This window comes from Pagrus pagrus (assembly GCF_965226575.1).
Source record: "Pagrus pagrus genome assembly, chromosome: 12".
In the NCBI taxonomy this organism is placed as follows: Eukaryota; Metazoa; Chordata; class Actinopteri; order Spariformes; family Sparidae; genus Pagrus; species Pagrus pagrus.
Window position 1 is genome coordinate 11,829,590 of NC_140196.1, and position 23,789 is coordinate 11,853,378.

The following is a 23,789-nucleotide window of genomic DNA, read 5'->3' on the forward strand; positions in this document are numbered from 1 at the left end:
TTCAGTGCACATACACAAAATAGACTTTATACAGTGATATATCAGATTTGACATTATGGCAAAGACATCTGGTATTGTGTTTTAGAGATATACACTAAAGTTAGCCCCTGCCCATCCTGTCTCATAATACCACACCGAGCTCCCTGTCTAGGCTGCTAGCTGCACGGCTAAATTAGCCAACTGATTTAACTAGCTAAAGGCACCTACAGTGAGCAGCCGTAAATGATTACTCTGGTGATATGCTGCCTGCTGACTAATCAATTAATTGTTTCAGGTGTAATAAGCATAAATGCACTTCTTGTTACAACACGTCTACAGCTATCTCTAATAGCACTGATGGTTGCACCTTTCTGTAAAAGATGAATGTGGTACTATTCAGTGAAACATTTTCTTGCATTTCCCTGCAATTTATAGCTAAACTGTGTCCTGGCAGGTGATCAAAAAAACTACCAAAAGCAAAAGGACTGTTAACAGGCAGTTACACAATACAAGACTGACTCAGTAGCTGCAGAACAGAAGAGTAACAGGATCTCACAAAATAATGCTGAGGAGGCATACTGAAAGACGGAATACTACACGTGAAGACTTTAAGTATTAAACATATAAAAATGTATGATTAAGTTTAATAACATATGCATGATTCAATACAATTATTTGGGAATTTAGTGTAAAATGTTCTCTTCTCAGCTCATAATAGTAAGCAGCAAAGACCCAGATGTGAGGAAAAGTCCCTCTCATGCAGGGCAGAGAGGATAGGAGGAGGTGGGGGCGTGTGTTTTTCGGGATTGTTTTGGAGCTGGAGCGAGGCAGCAGTTGACTCCAGCTGTTGGGAGTTTGGGTCGAGTGTGCTCTGGAATATCCAAGCTGGCGGAAGCGCAGGGGCCTCCTCAGCGCTCTGACGTCACGAACAGCTCCAGGGAATGCTTCACATTCCTCTTCCTGGCAGTGGTTAGGTCATTTCCAGCAAGCCGGGGGAAAAAACACAGTAGGATTATTTTCTGGAGCATTTGGGAGCAGAGAGTGGAGGGAGCCAAAGGACTGAGATTGAAAACACATGGCGGTTTGAGAGTATCTCTGGCTTTAGCACCTCTCCTTCCCCTGTTGATTTCTATTCCTGAAATCACAAGTAGATGAGTAGAGCTCCCCCACCAGCACCAAACACACACCCATTTACTCTTTCAAAGAATTGCTTTTTTATCCTTAAATCCTCTTTTGTTTGTGTAAATTACTTTCAGCAGCTTCAGCATTTGGTCTGTATTTTAATTTAACCAGCATGATAACTCAATAAAAAAGATTTCATATATATATGACATCAGCTCATATTCTCTCAAGAAATATTCATATTCAGCCAACTCTACAGCTCAAAGGATGGGCCATAGTGGAAAAACCCGGAATTCAGAGCACTTGTCAGACAGTTTCCGGTGTGACACTTCCAGGAGTTAGCCTCCCCCGCGATTCCTGCTGTGAGTAGGTTGGCTCCTCCCTCCCCTCACCTCCCACGCCTGAGCGGAAATACCTGCAGCTATTATTCACTTAGGAGCTGTGACGCGAGCAGCAGGGGCCACTCCTTAACCTGGCTACCTGTGTGATGATGACAGCTGCCCACTCACCTGTTCACAATGGGGCCACACTTCCTGTTTGGCTCACGTACCTGTTCTCGTGAAAAGAACGTTCTGCTCCACTAACATAACAGTAATGCTTACTTTGATTACTGATCTCTGATCAGAAGTTTGGCGTGATTACACATGCTATGAGCAAGAAAGGTGAAGGAAGTACTCGCACCAGATACTACTACTACTGTTTGAATGAGTAAGCAGCAATGATAAGCACTATGATATGACCAAACTTCAAGTAAAAGTCTTGCATTCAATGAGAACAGCATAATGAAGCAAGACTGCAATTAAAAATAGAAACATAAGATAAGATAGTGGAAGAATAGAGAATACTATATTATTGAATAGTAATGATAATATAATAATGTTAAGTTATTCATACAAAATGATGCATCAACATGCAACTCTATTGGTTAAAGAGTAGCTTATTGTCAGTGATTTACATCCCGCAAGGTAATTTAATTTATATAATAGCATCATGTGTTTTAAATTGAATATTGATCTGCAACTAATAACTAAAGCTATACTGCCACTGTCAACTATATTGTCAGATAAATGTGGAGCACGTTAGGATTAAGTGTCATGAAATGGAAATATACCTCAAAATTGTAATGTATTGTACACTACCTAAATGTACTTAAAGTGGAAACACACGACCCCCCCCCCATTTCTTCCTTTGTTTCTTTTTTTACATTCTTTTTTTTTTGTTACAACAATAAGGGCAGTATCTTGTCTTTTGCCGTCCACAGATTTTTACAATATATAGGAACTTTGTACATTTAAGGAGAGGTTAAGTGTGCACACAAAAGTAATGCAAAGGGTGTGGTGTGCAATGGGAGGTTGAAAAAGACAATAAAAATCGGTATGTCTTGCTTGAGAGGAAAAAGAGGGGAAATAAAGGGAAAACATTACAGGGTCATTCATTTAACACCTCCAGAATATCTGGTTGTAAGGACTATGCTTATCTGACATGATTTCGCCCTAGCATTTCTAAGTGGCTCCATAGTTTTCTTCTACCAGCAACATGGGACAAAACATGAGTTTATTAACTTGTTAAGTCTATAATGGAGATGTGAAAATAAGACAAAACGGTGCCGGATCGCTAGTTAGCCGTCATTTTCATAGCATAATGAAAGAGAGGTTTATAGGGAACCAATCAAAATGCTGATAACGATAAGATAATGCAAAAAACTTGTCTGTTGCCATTTAATGTAAAGACAATTTACTTTACCGCTGAAGAAGATTTAAGCGCTTTTCAAAGTGTAACCAGCAAATGTACAGCATGTCTACTTGATAAATGACTGAGATTGATGACTGTCACGGTGCAAGTGGATTAATATTCAGTTGATTGACTCATGGATGAATCATGAAAGTGTCTGATCCACCATGATAAGGCAAACAGTACGGTGCCAGGAACTGTATGTACTGTAAAATACAATTGAGGACAGTAACCTTGCAATAAAAACTGCTGCTGCAAAGATTACAATTCTCAATTTATTGCCTCAGGTGTTGATTTCACTTGACTGTGTTAGTGTTACAGATCAAGATTTACAGATGTTTGTGTAATTATGTCAGGACCTCTTTCTACTTTGTTTGCTGTTAATTTTGAATAACTTATCTCACTTTTAAATATATAATAATGTCCATAGCTAATTATTATTAATAATGCTTCAGCATCAGTCAGAATAATACTTCCCAAATGACCATATTATTGAATAAATACCACTTTTAACCCAAACTGAACTTTATAACCGTCACAGAGGTCACATTAAGCTGCGTTTAGGTTTACCTTAAACTGACATCTGAGTGTATATAATAATTTGGTCCCTGAATACTGATCTCTCCCCTTTTTGTTTTCACTGCATGTCTAAACAAATGGCTCCCTCCACTTTATCTTTGTGTTTGATTTCTCTGGTTCAGCTTTCATCACAGGTCTGAGACGAGCTGTGACATGTACTGAAGTTCCAGTCACAGAGTGCACTTGGCTCTGAGTCAGTGATAAGCCATCACCACTCTATCACCACTATTATGTGTCACATGAATTAAGTCGTAACTCAAACTTAACACAAACAACATGCCATGTAATTATTTGGCTGTTATTTACTTATTTCCATCACAGGCTCGGTCCCATTCAGGTACATGTGTCATTAAATGATCCGAAGCACACGACCTGAAATGCTTTCCTTAAGATCTTATAGAGAAGAAGCATCTCTGACTTGGCACACACTGATGAAGGTGAAATTGAAACCGGTTTAAAATTAAGCTCCAACACAGGAGTACTTCAGGTCACACATATGTAGTCTTTTCATTTGATTTGGTGTAGCTCACCAACGAGCTCTCTCACCAGTCTGTTTGATTGTGACGAGCGATGAAGTACTTTTTTCCACAGATGATGTCACATTTGGAAAGCGTTTTAATGAAGCTGTGCAGCGCTGCGTGGTGTAGCCTTTTAAGAACCTCAATTACATGGAAAAAGCATCTTTTACCTCAGTTAAAGAGGACAAATGCATCCAGTGTGTATTTATACTTCCAGGAGTTTAACTTATTTGAACTTGTACTCTGTGCAGGGTGGGTGCTACCTACTGAACAGACCTGCGGAGGTGGTTGTTACCTTATCTGACATGACATTCAGTCTCGAGTTCTCGCCCCCCTACGTTTGTGCAATAATGTATAACATTTAATGTGCTGTAAAATCTGAGTTTTTGCGTGTGCTATCTACACAATCACAAGCATTGCCCAACACCCTAAAGTGTGTTGAATTTCAGGTCCTAAATTCAGAAAGACTGCACAATCCAAGTAAAGAATGCAACTAAAAAAAAAGAACTGTACCCTGAATCTAAAACAAATTAACTTTATCTCTTTGCAGGCAAAGTCTTTCCATCGAGGGATTCAGCTGTGATATTATTCTGAACACACACTTCAGCCAGAAAGTCTACTCTGCTTCAAAGCTAGCCAACATGTCCACTCCCAGAGGCCTGTTCTCAGCAGAGAGGTGCAGTCCGTATTCTCTGTGTCAGACATTTGGACTGGAGGACGTATGTAGGACCACAGAGGAGAACGATGCCAAACAGGTGTGTATGCTTTGATTTCATTAGAAACAAGTGCATTACAAATGTACTGTATTTCACGCTGTTGTTATTGTATATTATATGTCATATAGGGCATTAAACAAACTTCTTTTAAACCCTCAATCACTTTCCATGCACGCTCAGTTACTGAAAAATGTCATTAGTCCACGAAATCAGCATATTAACACAGCTGGTGGTGGTAGCTACAGTACAATATCTCGTGTGAAGGACAGTGTTAGCCATCAGGTCGCTGTTCTCCTCATGTTTAGTTGTTTATGTGCAAAAGATAAAACAAAAGTCCAATATCACAAATTAGGAGACTCGTGTCAGTATTCATAAAATGAATATGACTTAAGCCCTCATGATTTATTTTCTTTTGAATTCATATTAAATCACAGGTGCAAGTGTGAAACATCAGTTTCACTTCTCAGTGTTTTTTGTACAAAGAATAATAAATAGTCTCGTTGGAGCGCTCAACCCACATCAGTCAGCCACAGGTGCATTCACTCTGTACAGTGAGAATACCATGAGGGGTTGGCTTACATGCATGTTTGATTTCCTCTGAATCTCCGTTGCTTTGTGCAAATACTAATAAATTAACCAATACATCGCCTGGAGACTGGGTAATGTCTGAGAAACAACACACCCTCCTTTGAAAGGAGAGCACGGCGTAAAGAAAAGTTGATCCTTATCGGAATGACTGTTCATACCCATGATTTGTACTGACAAACAACAAGCAAGTACTGTGTGATGGCATAAACAGTAGGTGAAATAACTACTGTGTTTTGTATGTTGCACAATTGTGGCTATTGACTCAAAAAAATTGGGAGAACAGGAGGAAAACCAACTGTGTCATGTTATTTTACACTGCAACTAACTAATTAATCATACTTGAGAGGTTGAAGCCAGCATTTTTTTGCTCAAGGGGGACATATTATGCTCATTTCCGGTTCATAATTTTGTTTTGGATTACTACTAGAATAGGTTTGAGCTCCGTTTTAACTCCTGTCTCTTTAACAACTCCCTTTCTAAATACCCAGTATTCTCTGATTGGTCAGCTCACACACGCCTGACCCAGCACTGGTAACAACAACAGAGCAGCTGTGCAAAATCAAGTCTTAGATGCCAAACTAGCCACTAGGCATAAATTATGCAAATGTGTGACATAATGACGTAGTGTGATGTCACAAAGTCACAGAATTAAAGGCGGGACTACTGACGAGGCGTTTCAGGAGCAGTGTTTTCTGTGGGATAAAGGAGCTTCTGTTGGTTTCAAGATCTTTTGCATGCACAGGAACCTATAAAAAATGCCAAAGGAAAGGGAAAACGCATAATAGGTCTCCTTTAAAAATTGATGAATCGCTTATCAAAATACTTGCAAATTAATTTTATGCTGATGAACTAGTTGATTAATTGACTAAATGTTTGAATGTGTAATACAAAAGCTAAGATTATGTAATTTTATTTTCCTCTCTTTTTCCATTTCAGGTTGCTGCCTTAGATGCTCTGTGCAGTTTCGGAGGTTCAGGAGGTTTGACCAGACACTGCCTCTCCCTCCTGGAAGCTATCGAGGGGCTGGGCCAGGCTGGCTCTGTGGGGCAGGACGTGGAGGTGGTGGTCCAGAGAGTTTACACCATCCCAGTGCCTGACTGTTCTCCCATGACCATCCTTAAGCCCAGAGTTCCCTCCAGGTCTTCCACAACTCCTCTGCCGGCAGAAAAAGGCAAAACCAGGTACTGTGAGACTAGCTTATAATGAGCAGCCCAGTGAGACATTTGGTTTGTCACTTGATGCCAAAAGACAATGAATCATATTTGAGCTGCTGTGAATGTTTCTCTCCCACAACATGAATTATTCTTTCTGGAAAAAAAACAAACATGCATGCTGGTCTTCTTGGTCTCAGGCCTTGCATGCTTCTCCTTGGTGGCACAATGTGAGTCTCAGTGGTGGAGCTATTGTTCACAGCGCAGCAAGCCCCCACAAAGTGCTCACGCTGTCTCCAGCCATATGGCATTGTTTGACAAAGGACACAAACATTTCTAATTGAATCCAGCCGCTCAGTGAGCGATTCAGGCCAATTCTCAGGGAAGACAACACGATGTTTTCAGTATGTCGTGCACCAGCAAGCCAGAGTTGAATCGATGCCCACTTGTACACCACTGGGTGGAACAGGTTTGCAACAGCTTTTATTACCTTAATGCTCAGAAGTAAACCACAAGTATATACGGCACTGTTTAAGTGGGTGTTAAAATGTCATTATGTCTCATTCTCAGCATTTCAAAACTGTACAGTTGGAATGGGGTCAGATTTGTTGCAGCTTTGGTTACTTTATCATAAGCTGAAACCCAAACATTGTATTAATATTCATTATAAAAGAATAACATTTATTAGAGGTGAAGTAAGTAATTGATTAGTTGAACTTCTTCGTCATACATGAAAGTAAGCTAAATATGTTTCGGCTTTTGACTGTTGGTCGACAAAACAGGACATTTTAAGATGTCACCTTGTGCTGTGGGAAATGTAGGGTTAGAGTATTTTTCACTTTATAAATTGTTATGGTGACAGTGTTGGCCTGTTTGTCAGTGTAGTCATTCAATCAGTATTCAGTATTGATTTGAGTCACTGGGTAGCTGGAAGCTATTGAAAGAATTATTTTCGTTTAAAGTATGTATGTAAAATAAATGAATCGCATATTAGCAACCAAAGTAGGTGTGCTACATGTGCTACATTTTAGACCCCTGTAGACTTTACCAATACAAGCCAATCACATAACAGGAGGATGGGACGAGGCAAAAGTTTCTTGAGGTAAAAATGACCAAAGTTGTGGACTGTAAAGCCAAAATAATGAGCTACAAGACACTAAAAAATGCAGCAGAGCTGACTGGGAACTGCATAGTCGGGTGATAATACTCTGTGGGTTTGTCACAATCACAAGACTATGCTGATGTTGTAAATTAGACCGCGACTTGTTTATGGTCACGTAAAACCAATACTTGTTGTAAATGAACTTTTTGACGTGGAGAGGAGGGAGGTGATTGCTGACCGCAAAACAAACAGGAAGTTAGCTGAAACGACGACAACACCTACAGCAGCATTTAGCCTTGCCCCGTCTTCTTCTTCTGTTGAGTTTTATGGCGGTAGGCATCCACAAGTGTCGCATTACCGTCACATGTTGGACTGTCCCTTGTTCCATTTATTCTGGCATCGCTGTGGCATGTGTGAAACAGCGAAAAGCACTAGCTGTGCCAGAAAGATTATCCCAGTAATTTACCGACAACTATGTGTGAAAGAGGCTTATGAGTGATCGATTTCAAGTCATTGTTTTTCCCATTGTTGATACAAGAATATTGACTGGTGCTTCTGTTAAATTGTCCAATCATTAGTCTTATTTCGATAAAAATAATGATAAAATGAGCATATTTTGATCCGGTGTCGTGTAGTCTGAGTCATATCAATAGTTAACTGTTGTTAGAAGACTTGCAGTGTGAGCTGTTCAGAGCTTCCTGTGTCATTGAAACGTCTCACAAGTTTACTCGAGTGGTCTTATGAAAGTTAATGAATCAGTGAATGTTCTACTTTAAGCAAATCCAGCAAGCCTGACCTTTAGTTGCCTGGCCCTCCCCAGGGCTCGTTGTTTTTGTGCTTTGCTGACTAATAAAAGAAATGTATTGGTTCCTCTGAGCGGAGCGGTCCGAGGGGCGCTCTGTGGTAAAGGGAGGAGAGCCCCGGTCAGCTGACAAGCTAACTGACTAAACGAGCAGCATCGAGTGTAATATGACACTTGTTCTTGCCATGCTGCCTCTCCTGCTGGTAAACAAACGCCGCCCTCTGACCGGAAACACTCCTGCCCTTCCCTCCGGTTCTCTAGAACTCAACCAGATTCAGCAGGCTGGGCTGGTAGTGAAAGGATGGAGGTGGGGTGGAGGTTAGGAGGTTATCAGGAGGACTTGAGTTCAGAATATCTGGGTGACCCTGATCGCTTGTTGAGAGACTTTGAACATTGGAAAGTTTTATTTTTAGTCTAAATCCTAAATTTGAATTATTTGTCCAGAATATAATAAGATACTAAAGTGCCCAACGCTTCTGTCACTTTTCAGCCTTTTTATGAGAGGTTGTGGTGTGAATTGCCGCACAGGAATAACAACTTATCGCACCATGTGTCTCTTATAGTACTTTTCCAGGATGCATGCCTGCTCGGTGGAGAGGAGGGTAGTTTACTTGGCAGCTCACTGGCCCCATTCTGAATAAAGACAAGGACAGTTTGTACCTCTCATGTTGTGTCCCCAGCCTCTATGACTCACTCCACTGGTCAGCATGCTTATTTGATCCTTTTGTTGTTTAGCCTCTGCGTTAACACACACATACACACACCCACGGGAGAAGGGCCAGTATGATATTTACGCCTGAAGAAGATGTTAAGTTCCCGTAAATTCAGAATAGAATAAACAAGAAGATTAACTGTTTGCAGGAAGTGAGGAGAGGCTAGTTGTTTTTTTTTTTTCTTCCCTCAGTGGAGAGGGAACACAATGTGCTACGAGGATCCAGTTACAACCGTGTTTATCACTCTGCCTGCACTGATTGGTGGACAACACATAGGAAGGAATCCCGCCTGTCCGCCCCCCACCAATGAGGCCTCTCTGCTGTATTCTTAATGTGTGGGTCACTTACTTAGTGTGTTGCCAAGTAATGTGCATGTGCGTGGGCTAGCATGCGCACACAGTGTGACTGTAAGTGTGTGTGTGGAGCAGCTTGTGTGTGTGTTTGCACAGGCTCAGTGGATCGTAGTTCCTGGAAGAAAACCTGAGTTGCTGAGAATTTTGTGATGGCTCACAATAACAAATTCCTGAAAGCGGCCTGTGACTGAAAGCAGCCAATGGTTGGGTTTTTTTGGGAGTAAGGGGTCGCAGTTTGAGGAAGTGGGGCTCTGAACGGCTGAAAAGAGGAACTAAGCGGGGGGAGCTGGTTGTTTATGTCAAGCTGGTACCACCAAGTCTCTCCTCTCCCTTTTCTTCTCTGTCTGTCAAGTGGCGTATCAAATTTCACTCCAGTTTTATCAAGTTCAGACAAGCTCCACTAAGTGTATATTTATCTCACCTAATGTGAGTCTTGCAGCTTTATATTGTAGGCAAATATTTATTTATTTATTTATTTAGCCCTGTAAAATCTTATAAAACGTAAGAGTCGTTATTTTAAACTCCTGGTTTCAAACATAAAGAATAACTACAGATTACAGTATGTAACAGAATTTTTTTTTTTTTGTGTATGTAATAAATAAATAATGTAAAAATAATGTAAATACTCACTAGAGCACCAAATGTATATTAATCTGCATCTATTTCCCCTGTTTGCTCCAGAGGAAGCCACATGTTATCTGATAAATTGCCTCCAGTGATGTCACTCAGTGGCTTCCATTGTGGGTAATGTAGGCACCATGTTTTGAAAAGCAATCAGCACACCTAGCATTGCACTATAACACTGTTGGAATCATTACAGTCAGTTTAAAATCCAATTATTATTGTTATGCCACGTGTTTTTCTTTCTTTTTCAAAACCTGGTGCCTACATTACCCACAATGCAACTTAGCAGCTGAGTGACATCACTCGAGGCAGGTTATCAGATTACATGTGGCTTCCTCTGGAGCCACAAAAGGTTTTACTTTACTGTTTCAAATATGCAGTAGTTGTCCCCAAGACCTGTAAACATATTTTAATGTGTAAAATTGTTGGAGTTACCCTTTAACCATTTCCTTTGGTTATACCCAGGGTGAACATTTGCGTTAATCATAATCTTGACAGACTGTAGTATCTAAAAAAAACTACGTTATATGTAAATAGCTTCTTGGTGGCTTGAAAGGATTAGTTGAAGTTGGTTGAGTCAATCATCTGAAGTTCCCAACAATTTTGACATTCAATTATTTGTTAATCATTCATCAAACACAAACATGCCAATGTGGTTATAGTGCTTAAATGTGTAAATTAGCTGCTTTTCTCTGTTTAACATCACTCTAAATTTAATGTCTGTGGGTTTTGGACTGTCGGTCAAAGTAGATAAACATTTTCCACCTTTTTTGATGTTATATAGACATCTAAAATAAGACATCTAAAATAACTGTTGAGCTGTTTTTACAGCAGGGTTCATCGTAGGACAGAAGCCTGTTACTATGATTTGTGTGTGGAAAGGAAATGGAAGTGTTTGCCAGTTAGGAATGACATTTTCCGAGGGGCATTTTCTTGTCTTACTTGACAAAGTGTTCAATGTGACCTTGCTCTGATCAATAAATAGCTTTGTCCTGAGGTCTGTTCTTTTTGCAGTCTGAACTTTGTGTTTCTATCCATAAACAACTTTTCTGTTCATAACCATGATTTATAACCATAAACACAAAGCCCACAGAAAACATTTGTCTCACCTCTGTATGTTCAACATGTTGTTTTAACAAGATATAGTTCAGGTCTGATTTTGGATTGCAAATAAAGCAAACAACTGAGAATAATCTTGGTTGAAAAGTTGGCCTTCACCACCAAAAGTCATGTCAGGAATGTTATTTAGATATCTATTTCCAGGTCTCTGAGAACAAACACAGACAGACCCCATGTTTACCAACAGAGGACATTTATAGGCCCAGTCAGGTGGTTGAAAACAGTCTCCAAACTTTCCCAATGTCTGGGATGTGCGCATGCATGCACATGCATGATGGGCAGGCTGACAGTCCTCCTCCCTCACCCCTGTTTTTCCTCCTCCTCCTCCTCCTCCTCTTCCTCCCTGGCCGTTGCTTGTCTAACCAGGGGATATGAACTCCACTGTTTACTCTCAGGGCTGGTACGGGGCTGTGTCTGGGCTTGACTTACTCAGATACTGGAGCCTATAGCAGTTCCTCCTTCTTGCTCACTGGGAGCAGCAGAGTGCAGGAATACACAGACGTTCACTGCCTTATAACTTTGTAGGTCAAAGGGCTTTGCTGTCAGCAGCAGCCGGTCAAACCAGCCAGCAGCGGCAACACTTCCAAATGTCAGCACTGAGCCTTAACTGTGTATTGTTATTGTCACACTGGGAGCAGAGGTGTTTCATTACTTAATTGTATAAATGACATGTTATTTTCTAAAAACAAAACAACAAAAAAAGGATTGAATGATATGATTAGAAAAGATTGAGAAGAAAATCTGATTATTACAGTCGTACTTTCTACGAAAAAACTTGTAGTTCAGCCATTTATTTATTACTTACTGATCTATTTAAAGTTACTCGTGAGGGTGTCTGTTATAAATAGAGACATTTGTATATTGTGCACATTCAGCCCCAGCAGGCTACACGTACAGCCAGGACAAAAGCAGCATACAAGGACAAGGAGATCAGTTTTGGCACACCAAGAATCCCCCCCAAAATGTATGAAGTAACTGACAAAAACAGCCTAATGCTCAGTTACGAAAAATCTGCAGATGTTTAAAGTTTCCATTATTTACTTTTAGTACCTCTTGTCCATATCTGTTTTCTTAAGTGAACACCGGACATTGTCCAAAGTTCCCCTTTCACACATGTAGCACACAACAAGAGATTATGCTTATCAGACACATTTTCAGCCACTGGAAATATTCTGTTTGGTTTAGATGAAGGGTGGTGCTCGGGTGGAGCACACAGGAGACGGTGGACTCATCGGTATTGATGACTCTTATTGCGTCCGTCTCGGTACTACACATATACGGTTGTATCCGCAAAGTCACAAAAGAGTCAGAAGCAAGATACAGGCAAGCGGAAAAGAATTCGAAGCAGCTACACACAGTCATCAAAGCCATCAATACACCCACTCCCTCAATCACCTCCTCTAATGACACAGTCTCAGTGAACTTAGACATTAAAAAGGGCGACGTGCCTTATAGAAATTTAAAGTCACAATGAAAGAGAAGTTGAAGTGCATTTTGCTGCGGTTATGTGATATGTTTTAACAAGGGCGGGGTTGTTGTTGTTTAAGGTGCATTTTTTATTTAAAACATTCAAAAACATAAAAGGAAATAACAGTTCTGATGTTACATCAATGTCTATGTATAGCATGCAGAGTTAGCATCCTTATCAGCTAGCCTTGGGCCTGAAAGCTTCTTTCTCCTGTGCTAGCGATGTAAACACCAACGATCCCAAGGTAGTCCGGCTAGCTGCATGGCTAGCTGAGCACAACAAGCTAAAAGTTGCTATAGGCATGGATTGATAAACAGAATACAGTTAGCAATGGTTAGCAGTTACTCTGGTGATATGCTGAACTTATTCGTTGGGAGTATGAATTGTTACATAGCTGCTGCTCTGCAAATGTAGCATAACATGGAGCCTTATGCACCTTACTCCTGCTATACCTTTTATTGCTATTTGCATTCTGTTACTGTTCTTTTGTTTTATCGCTTCAAACATTTTATTGCTTTAAGACCTTCAACTGCTGTTCAAATCTCTTCATATCTTTATTACTTATATATACTTATTTACTATGTTCTATAGTAGAGCCTCACAGCCAAAGAATTTCATACAAATGTACTTTTACAACTGGAGGGACAATAAACATCTTCAGTCTTGAATCTAAACCCCATGTTGAGGAGGAGGAGAAGGTTGAGGAGGATGTCACTTTGGCTGCTGTGACTCACATGTTTACGATCAAGTATGGTCTCCCCAGATCACAATTGATTGGAAAAGTTTATGTAACTGCCCCCCAGTTCAAGATGAGTCATTGAAAATAAACATTTCAGAGAAAAGTGAAGGATTTTGACATGTGAGCCCTTTTTGTTATTTATTTCACAAAACAGGAGTGAATAGTTTTTTGTTTCAGTCTGTCTTTAACCTAAATGAAATGTTTTGTTTTTGTGTTTTTTTCCCAGACTCTGCGTGCTTGTCCAGGACAGCTACGGGATGTTCAGCGTGGTCCAGCTCCATCTCCTGTCCCACAAGGACGACCTCCACCAGTACTGCCGCATGTGGCAGGGGAGGACATGTGTGCTGAGAGGCATTAAAGTGGTGCAGCGGGTCACTCGAGAGAGGTGAGAGCCACACACGCTCTTCTGTATGCATGTACCCATGCCTACGAGTCTGGTTAGCTTTGTACCTGAATATCAGATCACAGCCATGAGTAAACTTCAACCTGTGACCATTACTAATTTGTGATATGGATTTCTGCTCTATGAGAGGTTATCTTATCTCACTCTTTAGCCATCTGGGACGACAGCCCTGAGTAAATGCCTGTGACGGACGCGTCCTGATATGAAATGCTAGTAATAAACCCTTAGGGCCGTGTGCTATAGAGGCACTGAGCCTCAAGCTAAACCACAAAATATTTGCATATCGGCGTTAAGCGCTGTCAGTGTGAATCTCCATCATATTTTTATATGCAGCTTATATTTTATCTTCGAATGCCCTTCTTACACACTGACACCCACAAAAACAATACAATAAGAATTTAAAGTCTCCGCTCATATGCACCTGATTATGCTGTGCTGCCAGCAGTGCAACTGTGTTTACATGTAAAGTGATACCGAGCTGCACACTCTGTGTCCCTTGTGAGTTTCCATAGTCAGGATCCCAGATTAGAAGCAGTTAGAAGAACTGACATGGGAACATTTAGAGACTGGCTGGGGGTATGTTTACATCTTTGGTATTTTCAATGCCACCGCAGCCTATAATGTCTCTGGAGGTTGTCTGTGGTCGCACTGTGATGGATGGCCTATCTTCAGTGCTCGCACATGGGCTATCCTATTAGCGCGAGTGGAAAAACACGTGGCTCTGGCTGGGATAAATTAGGCATTCATTTTTTTTCCACAGTTTTTTTTTTAACCAGTAAATATTGGACTTCTAAGTGTGTCATAATGATCCATATTTTAAAGGAATAGTTTGACAGTTATACGCTTATTTGCGTGTTTGCTGAGAATTAGCTGAGAAGATTGATACAACACTCAAGCTACAGCCAGGAGACTGTTCGCTCAGTTCAACAGCTGGCCTGGCTCTGTCCAGAGGTTAGATAAATGTATATCCAGCTCCTCTAAAGCTCACTAATTAACATAACTGTAATGACAAAACTCCAGGAAGTGAGTCTGCCAAGAAATAGTTTGACATTAACCCCCCCTCCCCTATGCTAACTTTCCCCTGACTGCAGCTCTGTATTTAATGGACAGATATAGAAGGGGGGGACGTATTTCATCAAAAAGGTATTTTTCAATTGGGTTTCGGGTTTATTGCAGTTTATGATACTTACATGTTTTGTTCAGCGACACACATATTTCACTAGAAGTGGATAAATCTGCAAGTTGAAAAGTTTGACGTAAGTAAAGTCCTCAAAGTGGACAAGATGAGTAGTTTCTGTGTTTGACGTAAGGATATTTGTGCACTATGTAAGAATTGGCCTTCTGTCTGATTCATACTCAAAACAAATAGGGGGCAGCATTTCACCAGAGTTAACGCTGACTGCTGCTAACTGTAGCTGCCGTTAGCTTTTTAGTTGAGTTAGCAGTGCAGCCATCGGTCCAGACTGGGAGCTCAGAGCACCAGGGGTTGCTGGTTAGCATGCTAGCTTCGGTAGATATTTCTCCAACACAATAAATATACGCCATAACCTCAAAACTGATATTACTTCACATTCTTCTAGTTAGTTTTTGAATGTTGTCCCCTAAAATTCTTACATATTGCACATTTAATGTCCCAGATAGCCTCTGTAGTCTCATTTAGCCACTTAGCAACTGCCTTTTTAAAGACTCCCAAAAGCTTAAAAGTTCACGAGCGTGGTATTTACTGAAGTATTCTATGTCATAGGACGGGACTTGAAAATCCTTTTCAGGTTTTTTTTTTTCTAACCACAGACCTTAGGCATCTAACCAAAAACCCATTCAAATAACCCTTTGACTTCTAGTGGAGAGAACCAGAAGTACAAAAATGCTAACTAATTTCCGGGTTCTAGGGTTCATTCCTGCAGCACTCTCTAAGAGTGAAAGCAAATAATTGAATTTCCTGAAGTCCAACTGTTTCTTGAGCAGTATCAGTCTTTGAGGGGTGTGGGATTTCTAAACAAATACTCAGAAGCCACCCTGGCACCTGTGTGAATAGTGTGTCCTATCAGTATTGGCTTGAAAGGAGCTAGGGGACTAGTTTCATCGGAAAGTTTCCGCCTCTTGGAAGTATGCCAACTAAAGAGAAAATGAAAACTTGTGTTTTAAATTATTGATCAACACCTCAGCTCTGAATTTTAGTGACTACAAACTACAGCTGCACCTTAGAGCATCTAAAAAGCTGCATTAACATGTGCTCAACACGTGTATAATCTCAGTATCACAGTCACAATGAGTTCAATGAGTCCTGTTAGTGTTGTCGTTGCTCATCTGTGAGCAGCCCTCACTGGACCTGACTGGGCTGCAGAACTGGTTCCACACAAAGAAACCCTGTGATTACAGGCTGACTAACAGGTTGTTAACCACTGGCTGATAGGACAGCACGTACATGGATGAATAAGTAACATTTACCAGCCACTCTGAACTCAACAAGCGCTTCTTAGAAGAGAGACAATGAATCAAGAGATTGACATGTCCTGTCGGAGCTGCTACTTAATCATTTAATTATTTAATCTATACTTCCAGTCTCTGTTTGACCAGAATGAATCACCATAATAGCACATAGTACAAGCTAATTTCAATCTGTCATTACTGAGATTAAGAAGTTGGTGAGAGACTGTGCCATTAGAACTGTGGCCGTTAAAGTCATTTCTCAACCCTGTTTTTTTTGCGCTACAATGATATTGTGATTAAACATAGGGTGTGAACTGTTTCCCACCATTCAGTATCTCAAAACCTGCTTGTTTTTTGTGCGTGTCTGCTCTGCCAGCCCGAGCATGCTCTCTGTTACAGTAATGTTCAGTGACGTTAAAACAAGCTCTGTCTGAACAGATTCATATTTCACTGGTAGTGAAACTGGCTGTAAAAACTCTCTATCTTCCCAGTCAAGTCCTTTTACTCACAAGTTTCTTCTCCTTTCCCCCCTTTTCAGTGCCCCCCTTCCTTACTTGTTTTTTTCTCCCTTTTTTTGTTTCGCTCTCAGGCGCACCAGGCTTTTCAGCTTGATAGACAGTCTGTGGCCCCCAGTGATGCCTGTTAAAGATCATGGAAACGCACCCTGTATGTCCAGTGTAAGTTTTTGACACAGCAGGAATCCTGCATCTTTTGGGAATGTGTTCTCATTTTCACAGAAGGATCTGAAGCTGCAAATAATGATTCTTTTCATTATTTAGTTATCTGCTAACTCTTTTCCTGAGTGATTATTTGCCATTTAAAATATCAGGAAATTGTAAAAGAATTGTCCTGTTATAAGTTCTGAAAGCCAGAAGTAATGATATCAAACAACATGTTTTGTGAAACTATGTTTGGTATATTTGCACAAAAAGTGACTTTGTAAATTGAGATGCTGATTAGTTTTCAATCTACTTATTGACCGATCCTTTCAGCTCAAGTGCCTAAAAATAAGCATTCTTTCTAATGGCCAGCGGGGGGCATCTCGGCTGGTTGCAAACAGGAGTCTGATTGTATGTAAGCTTATGAGAAAATTACCCCACTTTTCACTTGATTTATTACCTCAGTAAACCGTTTCCTGATGTGTTTATGGTCTCAGTCGCTAGTTTCAAGTCTTCGTCAATACAGCACAATGTTCATTTTGTAAATTTTAAGCGTAAAATAGACAAAAAACCTGGATGTGTTTTTAGGTGTGGCGACCTTGTGGTGGACGTGGCTACCACTGCTTGTCCTCGGGTTGTCAGTGAGATCCAATAAGGATGTCCTTGACCCCTCAGTCTAATAATGGTCACTTCTGGCTCAAAACAAACAAAAGAACAGACGTCGTCATGATGTCTCACCACCACATCTCCATAAATAGCTTAACAAATATGAGATATGGGCAGGGATTCAGTCTGGAAAACAGGCTAACATTGTGTCAATCTGTAGATGCTTTAAAGTCCTCTAGCAACACTATGGAGTGATTTGTATTTCATTTATTTATTTTGTCTCAAACATATGCATGCACACGTGGCTGATGCAATAAACAGTCCCACCAGTGTTTTCAAACATGACAATCTGCAGAATTCAATTTTTTTTTTTGGGAAACAGGCTTTGCAGATGTTTTATGTTGAGTGAACAAACATCAAAGAAACACGTTTGTTAGACATTAAGGATGCACAAAATGTGTTTTGTTTTTTACAACAAAAATCCACAGGGCACCTTTAAGTTTCAGCTTTTTTTTGCAATCAAACCAAAATGTACCATTTCTACAGTCATAACAGGGATGAGCCGAGTGTGAAAGAAAGTATTTATTTATATAAGAGCTGGAAAGTATGGTGGCCCTGAGAGCACAATAAACCGCAACTTCCACAACACATGCAGATAAACAAAAAAACAATACGATTAAGAAAACATTTGACTCATTCGAGAAAAGTCTGGATTGAAATAAAACATGGGCAAACTGACAAATTCACTGAATTGACAACACATATTGATGCAAATTCAGAAAAAAACATCTAAATGTGTCTTCTTGAAGGGCCAATGTAGAAAAGTACGTCAGTTATGACCTCAGGAGAAAGAATAGCTCAGTCTGCAATTTTCCCTCTTTGACAAGAGGGTTGGATTCAAATTTAGTAATCAATATGTATTGGTGTTGCAGGAAAGTAGATCTGCAGGCCCAGCTCCGAGTTTCTGCTACCTTCTGTCTGGTCAGGAGAACTCGGTTGAACCCGTTGAGGGCCATACTGTGTCCCCGCTTTACCTTCCACCAACAACACAAACGTTACGAGACATACTGCAGGTGAACGGCTTCTCTCACACACACAAAATGTCAAAAAGAAATCTGCAGATTGTGATATCTTATCTCCAGCAGGTCGATCTCAGACATGTTTTTTTCCTTTTTATTAGAGTGAGCTTAAAAGCTGTCGCTGCAGTTTTATTGCCACTGTCATATACAAGAGAATATTGCAGGTGAGTTTGTCTTTTTCACTCATCCCCATAAAACTGATTTAATTTGACTCTAGTCAGAAGAACATAATAAACGCTGCATCCTTTAGAGCTCCTCAGTCGTCTTTTTGTGATCATTTGAGCCAACAAACTGATAAGATTGAGCTCTGACGTAGAGAGCAGCGTTCGTATCGCTGTGTGTATGACAGTCGGGCGTTCTTCACCATTGATTGGTGAGACCTTTAAACTTTGACCAAGATGAGATAGCAGCTCAGAACAAAGTGGTGGACTTTGCCACACACTCACACCACTGAAACACAGATGCAGCTTATACTGTTGAACTAGTAACCACCATTGTGTGTCACTTGTGAATGAATAATCTCATCAAAGCAGGTGATTCTTAAACATAAAAGGAGACTTGTGTCTAGTTTGTGCTAATTTTAAGCTTTTGTTATGTAATATTTCCTTTAAGTTGCCTCTTTCTAGGTCACTCTGGTTGCATGTTTCTAAGAAATTCTCTTCCTTTGTGTCTTCGTTGCTATTTCAGAGCAATGATGTAGGACAGGGTGAGGTTTGCTTGGTGCTGACAGACCCCAGTCTTCAGGAGGAGCAACCAGAGAGGCCTTGCAGGCGAACAGTGGCCCTGTGTGTGAACACTTCCTGTGTGCTCACTTCCTCTGTCCTCGAAGCACTAAAATCCCCCGCCACTTGTCGCATGTTATTCAGAGATGCCATCAAAGAACATGGTAGAGCTTAACTATGACCTGACGTGCCATTCAACCACTATCTCTTCAGGTTTTTAATCTTTTAGGACTGTGTGTACATGCCATCCTAACAGGGGTGGAAAGTAAATAAGAACATTTACTCATGAACAAGTCTGATGTACTTGTACTCTACTTGAGTATTCCCATTATTTGTTACTTTATACTTCTACTTTAATACATTTAAAAAGGAAAATATTGTAATTTTTAAACCACTGAATTAATCTGAAAGCTATAGTTGTTAGTTAGCAGTGCTGCTAAAAGTACTCAAATCTTTCGCCTAAATAAAATGGCCTGTGTCTGATATATTATTATGCATCACATTATTAGATTGTTTAAGCCGCTATAATTGCTTTTTTTCAATATAATAACAATGCAGTTAAATGACGATGTGAAATGGTCGCTTGTAGTGATGAACGTGCAGAGAATGGGGCTTTATGGTGAGTTTAAGCTCATTGTTTAGCTGTTCGCCCACGACTTTTTTGTTCCGGTTCACTCTCACCGCTCTCTTAGCCTTGTTTGAAGCAGCAGCGAGGAGCTGTTGTCAGCAAAATAAATTCTCTACCTGCTCAGCACCAAAAGCAGACAGACACAGAGACTAGCTGGTGGACAGAGTGGAGCATTTAGTAGCTAAACAGCTGAATATTTTCAGCTGGAGACCAAAAACCGAGCTAAAAGAGAGTGAATTTTGGACTTGAACTAAAATGTCTCTGCACAACTGCTTCTGTGTGTGTTCATGAACTTTCAAGCCATAACGTGGAAACAACATGGACACAACAAAGACATCAGTGCATTTAAACAACTTGTTGATAGCTGTTTGAAGTTTGAAGCTTTAGCTTACAAAATGATTTTGTCCCAGAGTCATTGCTGCACTAGTGCATTCCCCCAAAACACAAAAATATTGCTTTACCTGACTTGCTATCAGGGTTAATGCTAATAAATAACTATTCTAACTAATTGAGGATTTTGAATGAAGAAATTGTACTTGTAATTAAATATTTCTACATTGTTGTACTGGTACTTTTACTTAAGTTAAGGATCTGAGTACTTCCCCCACCACTGCACCCAAACTAGTCTGCTAGCTTGGGGATAAACTCAATCACTATCAGATTTTTAATGAACATTTCCTTTGTAATACCATTTCAATTTTAAATGTCCAAATCTAGGTGTCATTCTGTGTGTGGAGCAGTCGGTTGTCGAGGTTTGCTCCGTGGATCCTGAAGGCAACTCCTCAGCCAGGCCAAACTCACATTCACAGTCACTATCTGAGCCCGAGGCAAAGACCCCGCCCCAACCTGTGAGACTGGATCCTGTGAGTCCTGAGATAACGCCCAACTCCCTCTGCTCTCTCACAGGTCAGTCCCCCCCCCTTCACAGAGTCCTGCGGTTTCCCTGTAACTCGCCTCATCTGAAGTGATTCCTGCAGAACATGCTCGATGTGTTGTTCTGTAAGGGGGGAGGAAAACCACTTGTTTTTTCATACACAAGTTTACAGCTCAGCAAGAGGCCTTGATGTGGCTTCAAGGCTTCACTTTCTGCTGTTTGTTATTCAGTGTATTCCAGCTGTCATTGTTTGGGACTATGAAATACAAACACATGAAAATTTGTTGGATTTTTGTCAATTCCCATGTCAGTTTGAATTGAGATGAATGTGCCTGCTCCCCATACGGCTTTACATTTCAGATGAGGGTGCAGCAACATTGTAAAAAGAAGTTTAAAGTAACATAGCAGTCAGATTGCATGCTTCTGTGCATTTGTAAGCTTTATTGCCACAGGTATGCGTATATTTAAAAAACCTAACTTTGCAAGTATAGAAGAACTGCTGCTGCTTTTGATCAACCTCATTTCCTTAAAGTATCTGTTTTGTATTTCTTTGCTTTCTTCGATTCCTTTTCTGTTATGTGAACGTGGTGCAGAAAGGAGCGACCTAGATCAGATAATAATCTGCATCTGTCGACTTTGTGTCACAGTTGAGGGCAAAGATCACACTGTGAACCCTCATGTTTCAGGCCCCTCTGGCCTTACATGTTTGGTCAGGTGGCTGAAAAAATAAAACAAACTTATTATCTCTTGCACTCGTGCGCAAATACTATCTTCTGGAAATTACCAGTGGAAAAAAGGCCCAGAGCGGAATGTACAAGATCGATTTATCAGTGTTAAACTCAGTATCTTATTTAAGGTTCGTGTTCATGTTTGTTAGGCAGCAGCTCTGGTTGTTAAGTGAGATGGTGTTTAGGCAGGGAGTACTGTGTTGCATTTATCACTGCAATCTCAGATAAAAATGAAAAGGGATGTGTTTATCTCTCACACCCTGTCACAAAAGTACACACACTTTGAATCCTGTGCGTAGATGATTTGACAGCGTTCCTTCTAGTTAGGCGTCAATCCTCTCGAAAATATCTAAAAATATGAATGAATAATAAAAAATAAGCTTGTCCGAAAGAGTTGACGTGAACCATGTAGAAAAGTACAACGTGCATGGATGTTTTCCAAAGATGATTTTGTGAGATAATTTTAAATAGTTTTGTTTCTGTCTGCAGGAGTGATAGTTGGTGTGGATGAAAACACTGCTTACTCCTGGCCCGCCTGCAACCACTGTGGGAGCGACAACTTAGAGATGTTATCTGAAAGAGTGTAAGTTCTCAAGTTTAATCAAAATGGCCCCAATGTGAAACCAATGTGAAACCAATGTGAGACCAATGTGAAAATCATAACTTTACTTTTTGTTTTCTTTCCACAGTGAAAAGTTTCTCTGTGTTTCTTGCAAGTCGGTGGTTGACGAACCGAAGACGAGGATCCAACTGGAAGTGTTCCTGAGTTCTTCGTTAACTAATTGCACTTTAAAAGTTAAGGTGAGAACAGTCTTTACATGCATTTCAGAACCAATATTTTGATGCCCACTGTGTGGTGAGTCAAGCTTAATGAATCAGAATGTTTCAGTATTGTCTTACAATGTGTAAAGTGCAGGTTTTTAAAGGAACAGTTCAACATTTTTAGAAAAGCCCTTTGCGCATTAGATGAGAAGATTGATACCAATCTCATGTCTGGAAAGTATATATGAGGCTACTACCAGTAGCTAGTTAGCTTAGCTTAGCAAAATGACTGGAAACAAGGGGAAACAGCCAGAAGAAAAACCAACGGTGCCTTTAAAGTCCACTTGTTAACATGTTATATCTCTTTTGTTTAATCTCTAGAAAAGCCAGAGCATGAGAGTGACGATTTTCGGGGGTCATGTGTCAGACTATTTCTTGGTTGGGAACAGTAACTTCTTTGAGTCTCCAGTGACTTCCTGGCAACTTCTCCCATACTTCAGAGGTGTTAACAGTTGGATTTGGTTACCTTTGGACAGAGCCAGGCTATCTGTTTCCCTCTGTTATTAGCCGGTTGTAGTGTAGGCCAAGTCAACATACTGATTATTACATTGTTATGATGATATGAGACTATATATCGTCTGAAGGCCGATTTATAGTTGCACGTAGGCTGTGCCATAACCTACACAGGTGGCCTATGCCGTTGTGAGCATTTATACATGTGCGGTTGGTATGTTTACTAGGGAGACAACAGGTCGTTATCCGCTGTTTTAGCACTGCCGCTAAGCATTGTGATGTCATATTGGCCTTTACCCACTTAGTCATTATATCCACATTTTGTGAAAGTACAAATAGTCATACCTACAATATTGATATTGAAGTTTTAAGTAAAATAATATAATGATATTTGATTTTGTCAGCATGTCCGGGCATTTATAAAGTTCTTTTGAGGAGATTTTTAAATATGGAGATTTATGGCCATATCACTCAGCTCTGGTTGAAGCAGTGATCAGAGAAGCTTGTCTTCAGAGTGAGTGGGCTGCTTCAAACCTTCTGACATACAAACCTCTGTCTAGACTCATAACGATAGAAAATGTATTTTCACATCAAAAGGTCCAGGAAGTAAAATTCTTCACTCTATGTGCATCTGCATGACGCCATTTTTTATTACATAAAACCTGTCTCGACTTTATCAGAAAACAAAGTGAGCCAAAGTGATAAAACTGTCAGTGTTCTTCTTATCAGCCGATTTGTAATTTAACCCATTCTATCAGACTGTGACTCACCAGCGAGCACAGTATGTTAGCGCTGCATTTGTATTTACAACATCAAGACGATGATTAAAAGGACATTAACGGGCCGCCACCTTCTTTATCTCTCCGACAGCTGCAGCAAAAGACGATCATGTCCATCCTGAACACTGCAGCGCTGGAGGGCACTGAGGTAGGTTAGCGTTTTACAAACGGTTACATAACGCCGGGGCTGAACTGCACGGTGCATTGATCTTCCGTCAATATGTTCCTGAAAGCACAGTCATCTGTACATGTCAGCCTTTTCTGTGCTGAACAATAGAAATCCCAGAGTCATGCTGGTCATT

The 23,789-nt window shown here is 40.4% G+C and overlaps 1 protein-coding gene across 1 annotated transcript in view; it reads left to right on the plus strand.

Moving 5' to 3' along the window:
- Positions 1-23,789, plus strand: part of spidr (scaffold protein involved in DNA repair) — a 34,678-nt gene that overhangs the window by 10,029 nt on the left and 860 nt on the right. The window contains exons 9-19 of the mRNA XM_084369113.1: positions 4,480-4,684; positions 6,170-6,414; positions 13,531-13,689; positions 16,727-16,814; positions 18,335-18,475; positions 18,583-18,645; positions 19,169-19,367; positions 20,549-20,737; positions 21,923-22,016; positions 22,123-22,234; positions 23,579-23,635. Coding sequence (XP_084225239.1) covers positions 4,480-4,684; positions 6,170-6,414; positions 13,531-13,689; positions 16,727-16,814; positions 18,335-18,475; positions 18,583-18,645; positions 19,169-19,367; positions 20,549-20,737; positions 21,923-22,016; positions 22,123-22,234; positions 23,579-23,635 — 1,552 coding nt within the window. The remainder of the gene's footprint in view (positions 1-4,479; positions 4,685-6,169; positions 6,415-13,530; positions 13,690-16,726; positions 16,815-18,334; positions 18,476-18,582; positions 18,646-19,168; positions 19,368-20,548; positions 20,738-21,922; positions 22,017-22,122; positions 22,235-23,578; positions 23,636-23,789) is intronic.